This window comes from Theobroma umbraticum, unplaced genomic scaffold (assembly GCF_002168275.2).
Source record: "Theobroma umbraticum cultivar Fairchild unplaced genomic scaffold, ASM216827v3 scaffold_95.0, whole genome shotgun sequence".
NCBI lineage: Eukaryota > Viridiplantae > Streptophyta > Magnoliopsida > Malvales > Malvaceae > Theobroma > Theobroma umbraticum.
The window spans coordinates 4095106-4103799 of record NW_018397257.1 but is presented as its reverse complement, the minus strand read 5'-3'; the positions used below and the strand labels follow the sequence as shown (position 1 = coordinate 4103799).

General features: G+C 40.2%; 2 protein-coding genes across 2 annotated transcripts; both read right to left on the bottom strand.

Moving 5' to 3' along the window:
- Positions 1 to 452: 452 nt before the first annotated feature.
- LOC110412900 (uncharacterized) lies at positions 453 to 8295 on the bottom strand. Its single transcript, XM_021423543.2, has 5 exons — positions 7863 to 8295; positions 7396 to 7755; positions 7145 to 7323; positions 4054 to 7023; positions 453 to 3301 (listed from the first exon to the last, which is right to left on the bottom strand). The coding sequence occupies exons 1-5, from the start codon at positions 8152 to 8154 to the stop codon at positions 731 to 733; spliced, it is 6372 nt and encodes a 2123-aa protein (XP_021279218.2). The 5' UTR covers positions 8155 to 8295; the 3' UTR covers positions 453 to 730.
- Positions 8268 to 8694, bottom strand: LOC149527435 (uncharacterized). The gene is made up of 2 exons (XM_089782988.1): positions 8670 to 8694; positions 8268 to 8587 (listed from the first exon to the last, which is right to left on the bottom strand). Exons 1-2 carry the CDS (start codon positions 8692 to 8694, stop codon positions 8268 to 8270), a joined length of 345 nt encoding a protein of 114 aa, XP_089639114.1.

The window sequence follows — 8694 nt, the reverse complement described above, 5'->3', positions numbered from 1 at the left end:
AGTGGGTTATGTGATTCATTGATCTATGCGGTATTGTTTTTAGTGATATAAGTTTATATAGAAAATGTGGCTCTTTAAAAAAGACCATATTCATTGATTATGCTTGGGGTCCACAATGGTACTTTGCATGTGCTATAATAGTAGTTATGGGCTCCACATTTCATTTTTTTATTGGTTTAGATATTCGTGTGTTGTTTTAACTTCACTTTTCGTTCTCAAATTTTCTTTCTTTATTATAATTTTTGATTTAATTTTTAACAACGTGTTAAATTTATCAAAAAGCATTTTGATTTGGTGCCAAGGCAGCTGTAAATGAAATTAGTTGCTCTACGAAGTTATATGAAACTAGAACTAGAAAATTGTTCCATTTTAGTGAGGGAAGAGGATATATATTACAGCACGCGACCTTTGTTCTGAGAATGAAAAGATTTATTTATATCAAGACTTGGTGGTACGTAGAAAATATTCATTCTTATATATCTGCAAATGCATTGTACAAAGTAATCGTGGTAGGCTTTTAAAAGCAGGACTGTTTCGCTCTCTGATTTGTACAGAAGAGCACAAGAGCTCGAGACAGAGAGATTATTTCACCTATAAATTATCTTCCTAAATTCTATAAAAGCTGCTGATTTATTGATAAGACCAGCAAATTTGCATAATATTATAAGCTGAGAAGGTATATTACTTCTGTCACAAAACAATTGACTAGTAGCGAAGCATTAAGAACCCTTTACCTTGACTTAATGATCTCTTCTTTCATGGCAAGGGAAAGAGAACTTAGACTCCCTCCACTCTCCACCCTTACCCCAGGCATGACCACTGCTCTACTTCCTATAAACCCGCCTTCTCCAATTCTGATTTTCCCAAACTTAACTTTCCCACCTTCTCCTTCATATATGTGACCAAACAAGTGAGCTTCCCTTCCTACACATCCTCCTCTCTCGATCTCCACCATTTCAGGATTCAGTGAAGCTCCCATGCTATCCACATACACCCCTTGGTCCAGTTCTATATCTGAACCCATTAACTTCATCCACAGCACGAACAATATAGATCCACCAGTCATTTCCATGAAATATTCCCCAACTAGGGTTCTAAAAGCTTGCCAGATGGTGTCCATGAAGACCCCTTTGCTCCAAATCTGTACTGTTTCACCTTCATTCTTCTTTCCCACAAGAATCCATTTGGCCACAACACAAGTTAATGCAGCTATAAGTCCTGAAGAAACCCAAAGCAACGGAAGCAACCAATGTAGGGGGAATTTCTTTGACTCCTTCATGTAAAGAACAGAGCTTAAAGGCGCAAAAATTGCTAATCCCAGGAGGAAATAAGGGAGCACAGTTTGTAGTAATGGTTGAACAAAAATTGCCCATGAGGTTTGATACCACGTTCTTTCCAGGGTCACTTTCCCTCTTTCCTTTTTCTCCAATGCTGCTGCCATTGGACAGCCTGAAAGGTCCACTTTTACATCAGATTGCTCAAGAAAGATCCTCCAGGCCTCAGGAAGTGGTTCCTTATTTCGCAAGCATTGGCAAATCTCATAGATAAGAGAGCGACCATGATCAATAGAAGCACTCTGAGAGGATGTTGAAGCCCGGATGACATCAACCTCATGGCATCTGAGAAAAGGATTAAACTCTAGTGCTTCTGCTTCTTCCTTGGTGAGATTTTGTTCAATAAAAATCTCACCAACATTGATATAAGGGAACTCAGTCTCATCCCATGGTTTAGTGCAGTCAAGTGCAATGTCACGTGTGGCTTCATCTTGTGGAACTGGCCGGACTTGTAATTGGAAGATGTAGCAAACACCACCAGAACTTGTGCGGTGCTGGAAATCTTCAGCAAGAAAAAGTAGGGGGCGGGTATCGTTATCATCCCTTGGAATGGCACCTGTTTCTGGTGGGAGAATCCCAGTAGGTTCCACCTTCCCAGCATCCTCACTGATACTTTCATCATAAGGTCTCAACTTGAATTTCACATACGATTCCTCTCCATCTGCGAATCGAAGAAGCCTAACAAAATTTGAGTAATAATGTAACTCTGTATATGAGTTAGCTTGGCGAAGGGACATCCACACTGCATCACGGACATGTGGGACTCGCTTTACATGCTCTTCTCTTGCAGCAAGCCCACACACAAGCCATGTTGCAAAATCGGCTATTGTGCGAGCATAAAACGCCTTGCCAGTTTTAAGTGTTAAGTCAAGGAGTGGGGTGTTATTCTCTTCAAGTATCCTCACTGCAGCACCGCGAGCATCTATTCTTGCATCATCATCAGCACTCAAGCTATTGCTATGTCTAACTACGACACTGTAGCATTTTCCAGGTTGGAAAATCTTGTGATCAGGAAAGCCTTCTATCTTGTCATATATTTTCAAATAGCCATTCCCTCCAACACCAATTCGATGAAAATATCTTGAATTAACCTTCAAAGTAGTAGCAGCTAAACTTGCGGCCAAATTTCCTACTATTTTCTTATATTTCATGTCCATTTCTTCTATCCGATCATCCAAAGCATGCTTGGTATTCTTGACCATGGTCAGAGTTTGAGATCCAACATAAACACCACCTCTTTGTAGAACTGAGTTTTCTGGAGCCACTGAAAGTGCACCAAGAATTACATCCCTTTCAACTAAAGAGCCAGGGAGGATTAGGCTTTGACTCCCAACAACTGAATTATCTTGCACCTCAACTTTCTTGCCCATAAAGCCATTGCATGAATAGAATCCTGTAATGATTCTGCTAAAGTCACCAAGATGAACACCATCCCCGATTTTGACCAGCTCTGGATCTGAAATTGGATTGATAGCTCTGATTGAACAATGTTGCCCAACCTTGGCACCCAAAAGCCTTAAGTACATACAAAAAGCTTCTGTTCCAGAAAGAAGTTTGGCAAATCTGAGGTGGCAAGCTATGGTAATTCGGTGTCTAAGGAATAACTTGACATGAGATTGCTTTGACTGTTGTCTCTCAGTAAGAAGATGGGTTAAAGCGCATGTAAGGAAACTGAGTATTATGCCATGAGCTAAGTAAGCAACGGCAACTGAGATGGCAAAGCTTGCTGGATTCAATGTGATGCTAGCAAACATGGTAACGTATGCAATAACTGTGAAAGGAATCCAATGCAAGGCTCCAGATATGCAAACAAATGCAAAGTGTTGAGCAGAAGGAGGAGTTTTGGAGAGCCAAACGCATAGGAAATAGAGAATAGCTGCAGAGAAACCGCTAAGGAAACCCACCAAGTAGATGCCCATGAAGTGGGACATGGTCTTGTTTGGAGTAGCATTTGATAGCACTGTGCTCTGAACCCATGGCAGAAAAGACAATATATGATCAATTTCCAACTTATCTCATTAAAAAAAAAAGGAAGAAGAAGAAAGAGAAGAGTTCATATACATGAAATCCTGTATGATATTTTCTTAATGATACTAGTAGAATTAAGCACTATAAGCTTGATCATTGGTATGGATTGTAATTGAAACTAAAGGCCCTAACTTTATTTATTCATGTAATCAAAGAATTGCATTATTAACTTAACAATATCTTCTATAAGAAATTTCAATTGATTACATCAGTTTGCTAAGATGCTAAGTTTGTAGAAAGTTGTTTGCTAACAGCAGACACTTTGTCCAAGCTCTATGTGTTGAGTCTAAGATTTAAGCTAGTCCGATTTTTTCCACCCATCCCTTCAAGCACCCATCTCCAGTTATCCCTTCTTTGTGTGCACGCCGGTTTAGTTTTAGTGATTTAAGAAACTCCAGGAAGATCATGTTGCCTTTGAGGAAGTGGCAAGTGTAATAGCAAAAGATATGTGCAAGATACTACATTTCTTATATAAATATTTATTAAGAAACACAATTGCGCCATATTCATATTATCAATGATGAAAGTTGCAACCTTAAAACTAGAATCAAATGAAAGAAATCCTATCTGCTTAGTTAATGCAATAATTTTTCTTTGCAGTTATGGTGACTTTATACATGTCTTGATCAGCTATGTCATTTGCTATTTTAGAACCATAAAACGGGGAGATTTGAAAGTGCTAAGTACTTACTTTTTGGGCATTGTTAGCGTTGGCTGATCTGATTATGGGCGTGCCTCCGTCACTCTTCTGTAGGGGCAATATTTCAGCTCCTTTTCCCAATACACTCCCCTTTTGGATCACTGTATATGGCCCAATTGTTGAATTTCGGCCAATTCTAATGGAGTGGAAGCTTAATATTCCATTCTTCACCTCATGGCTTTGAATTAGTGCCCCTTCTGCAACCACAGCTCCATGTCCAATTGAAACTAAAGATGGGTCAGTAATATCAACAGTATCTAGCAAAACTGACGACCCAATTCTTGCTCCAAGCATCTCAAACCAGTAATTTAAGAATACCGTTCCTCTCAAATGCTCTGCAAATACTTTTGAAGATATTTGTTGGACTTTGTAAAGTGCCCACCACTTAACAAAATCAATTGACCAAATGGAAATGTCATGACTGAGTGCATAGTTTGGTCTCAAGAATGGATTTCCAAAGATAGCAATGCATATGCAAGTTAAAGCTATGCAGAGGATCCAAACAAGTGGTGCAAGAGCCAAATATATCAAATAGGTCGACCAGTGTATTCCACCTGTTGTTGTGTGGCTCACGGAGGTGAAAGTCATGAATGCAGACACTGATAAATATGCAGGCACACTCAACATGATAGACACGAAGAATAGAGCCAGAAATTGTAGACACCAGATGCCCGCTTGGCGATATATAGATACTTCCACCAGATGCTCATCAGAATCGAGATCAGGTTCAGAAAGAAGGGATGAAGTTGTCATAAGTTCAGGTTTAGACTTTGCCATGAGATTCTCTGAGAAGTTTGCCAAGTCCGCAATGCAGGTTGCAGTGAAGATATCTACTGCTCCAACTGGCACGCCTAGATAATCTGAAAGCTTTTGAGCTGCTCTGACAACACCAATTGAATCAATTCCATACGAGACAAGGCTTTCAGTAGCAGAAATATTCTTGGTGGGGATCCCGGTTAGCTCAGAGATTAGGCCTTTCAGGAATTCTACAATGTCCTTATTTCTCAATCTTGGACTTAGTAAAGGAGAACTCAAAAGTAGACGAGGTGTTCTCCCTTCTTTACAAGTCCCAGTAGTGAATGATCGGACCAAAGTTCTCTTTGAAAAGGTTGGTTCTTGGACAATGTTCAAAGATCCCTCAGTAAATTGTTTGAGGCATTCAAATCTCTTGATCTTTCCGGATGTTGTTTTACTGATGGTCTTGGGCTTGATCAGTTTGATGGCAGCAACATTAACACCGTGTTCTTCTGTAACACGTGTTTTAATTTGTTCAATGATGTCCTTATCAACAGGGTTTCCATCTCTAACTTCTGCAATTACAACAAGGCCAACATTGTCAGAACCATCTGGAACTGAAATTCCTTTTTCCGATAGGACTTCCTCTGGAACACCAATGACAGCACAACAACCAGGCCGTAAAAGTTCAGATGAGCTCTCAACCGTCTTTTCTACATCTGCTGAGTAAATATTCCTTCCTGCTACAATTATTATATCCTTGATTCTTCCTGTGATGAACAAATTTCCATCAATGATTCGTCCCAAGTCTCCAGTTCTAGTGTATTTTCTTCCTGTGTGATTTTTTAGCCCATTTCTAAACGTTTGGTGGCTATATTCTTCCCGACCCCAATACCCAATGCCAGCACTTGGACTACTAATCCATATCTCTCCTTCTTTTCCAACTTCTTCAAGCTCTACACCAGTCTCTGGATCAACTATTCTTATGTCAACATCTTGATTATCTGGATCAACATAACCACAGCAAACTCTTCCCTGCCAATCAACCAAGATGGGCTTCCCTTCTCCATAAGCACAACCGACAAAGACGCAATTTTCAGCCAAGCCATAACCAGGAGCCATCACCTCTTGAGAAAGGCCAAATGGACGAGTGAGCTCAACAAATCTTCTCAGGGTTCTCTGTCTTACTGGCTCAGCAGCAACCATTAGGAAAATAAGGGAAGAAAGGTCATAGTTCCAAACCTTATCCTCAAACTCCAGTCTTCGAACCACTAGCTCAAAAGCAAAATTGGGGCCAGCACTGTGAGTTGCTTGGTATTTGCTCATGGTCTGAAGCCACATGAGGGGGTTTCTGATGAATGTCATTGGGGAAAACAGTATTGCCGAGCCCCCACTAAGCATTGCAGTAAAAAGTCCCCCAATGAGGCCCATGTCATGGTATTGAGGAAGCCAACTGACTAATACTGTCTTTGAGGTGCTCTTGTATATCTTTTGCATCAACTTCACATTATGAATAAGCCCGCCGTGAGTAATCATGACCCCTTTGGCATCACCAGTTGACCCAGATGTAAATTGCAAAAAACATAGGTCATTTGGCTGAGGTTCGGGTTGACCAGCTATGTCATGGAGAAGTACTTTCTTGAAGTTCTTGATCCATGAATCCGTGTGCAACCAAGGAAGATTAGGCCAGTTAGCTGATGATTTTCCATTCTTTCCAGTCAATGAGAGTAGATTCTTCACCATGCCGGCCCGAACTGCTGAGTGATAGACAATAGTTGATAAAATTGCCACTGCGCCACATGATTTGACAATATTTTCAATCTTTAAAAGTGCTTGTCCGCCTCTCTGTAGAGGATCTGGAGGAAGAACTGGAACTGGTAGCACCTTCGCTCTTAAGCAACCAAAAAATGCATCAATGAAGTCCAGACCTGGAACATAAACTAATAGAACCCTGTCACCGGGCTTGATGGCTGGTTTTCTGCTTGTCAAGATCTTGTGAGCGATGGAGAAAGCATTAGCATGAAGTTCTGCATAAGTCTTTTGGCCGACCGCTGCACCTTCCTCGTTAATCCAAGTATAAAGTGTTTTGCTTTGCATAACTTCATGAGTTCCCCAGTGCTTCAAATAGCCATCTAGTGTAGACAGATCAGGAAATTGCACTCCTGGCTCTTCACCTAATTCTTTGGGATTTCTATTCCCACAATCTGAATTTAATGGAAATAAACTCTGCAAAAATCACATTATAAGTCAAGTTCTGGTTTGGATCTTTGATTTTAAGCAAACAATTCGGAACATAAATTTCCCAGTCAAAAATTGATCGCCTCAATCATGTAATTATGTATATTACCTTAACATATGGAAGCACTGGCGGAGAATTGTTATTGGCAAAGTGCCTGCAGACTAGGGCCATTGCATAAGAAGAATTCCTCTCTGTAAGCTCAAATGCAGTAAGCCCACCAACATAGTAAGTATTCCTTTTACCTTGAAGTTCAGACTCTATGCGCTCGTAAAATCCATTCTTCATATCTGCAGCAAAATTAAAATATCAGCATCCATCTGGTATAGTTCAATGGTCTAGCAGCAGCTGCTTTAGCATACCTTGACTAGAAACGTGAGGGAAATACTTAAATCGTCGTTGTAGAACCACCTGCTCAACTTCTCCGCCCATGGTTTCAACTGCTTTTATTGCAAGCTCACAGACAGTTGTTCCTTGAATATTAAGGGAGTTGCCATATGACCAGAACAAGAAAATGTCAGCATCAGCGAAAAATCTCTGCATTGCAACAGGGTGTCCAATTGTTGCAGGATCTTCCATATATTCGCCAAAGTAATAAAAACCAACAGGCATCTCTTCCAGCCCTTTTATTTTCAAGGCAGTAGTGTAGTAGTCAATTGTCATTACTTTACTGAACAGCTCCCTTTCAAGATCATTCAAATCCATTACTTCAGTTTCATTCTCTGTGGCAAAAATACTCGGTTGAGCTTCTTGTGGGCAGGGTAGAAAAGAAAAACAGAGAAGGGAGGAAGAGAAGAAAAAGAAGCTAGGCTTACAGAAGTTGACAAACCTGTAGGATTTGAAAGTGGTGATCTATATGTTTTCCCATTCTTGAAAGGAAAGGCTCCTGAAACGATAATCTTATCGAACTCCATAACTTCAGAATCCCCATTAACGTTTTTAACATCAATACTGGCACCAAGAGCATTTCGTCTTACTGCCAATACTTCAGTGTCACAAAGGAGTTTCACTGGAAGAGACTTACTGATCTTCTCCCAAAAACTTGTGTATCCACCTTTGAAACGTCGTATTTTTCCAGCCATTGAAGTTCTTGTGAACTCGTGGATGTAGGCATAAGGCATGTCTTGAACGAATCCATAACCAGAAGCAGTATATCCATAAGCTACAGATTTTGGAACAGATTTAAATCCGTGACCCTCAAGATAAGTTGGTGTTAAGTCTGCAGCCAAGTTGCTCACAGCATTGACACCAATTCGATTTGAAGCCTTTGCTTTATCCTGTGAAAAGTAAAGTGGATTCTTAAACTGACTCCTGACTTACTAGTCTGGAAACAATGAAAGTAGCAACTAACCTGAAGTTCTAATGTTAGTGAGATCATAGACACATAATCATCCGCAACTTTAATATCCTGATACTTCCCTGTAGAACTGTCTATATGAGCAAGCTTGTGGGAGTCCATTTCTTCGAATTCAGACCCAATCTCTTTTGCCAAGTGAAAGATGACTGGTGCGCTGTTTGCAGCAAGAACTTGGCCTCCTAAATCATAGATCTTTCCTGCATGATGACATATGGCACAAGTAGTTAACATACAGAGCATTAAATTTAAATAATAATAAAAAGAAACTCATTTTAGTACCTTGTATTTCCACTGATTCGCACAT

What these genes read in the sequence shown, in the direction of transcription:
- LOC110412900 (XM_021423543.2), bottom strand. Translation starts at nt 8,154, where the DNA reads ATGCCTTATGCCTACATCCACGAGTTCACAAGAACTTCAATGGCTGGA. An exon ending in ACCACTTTCAAATCCTACAG is followed by an intron (nt 7,756 to 7,862) that starts GTTTGTCAACTT and finishes TTTTTGCCACAG; the next exon opens with AGAATGAAACTGAAGTAATG. An exon ending in CAGTGCTTCCATATGTTAAG is followed by an intron (nt 7,024 to 7,144) that starts GTAATATACATA and finishes TGATTTTTGCAG; the next exon opens with AGTTTATTTCCATTAAATTC.
- LOC149527435 (XM_089782988.1), bottom strand. Translation starts at nt 8,694, where the DNA reads ATGTGCGAATCAGTGGAAATACAAG. An exon ending in CGAATCAGTGGAAATACAAG is followed by an intron (nt 8,588 to 8,669) that starts GTACTAAAATGA and finishes GTCATCATGCAG; the next exon opens with GAAAGATCTATGATTTAGGA.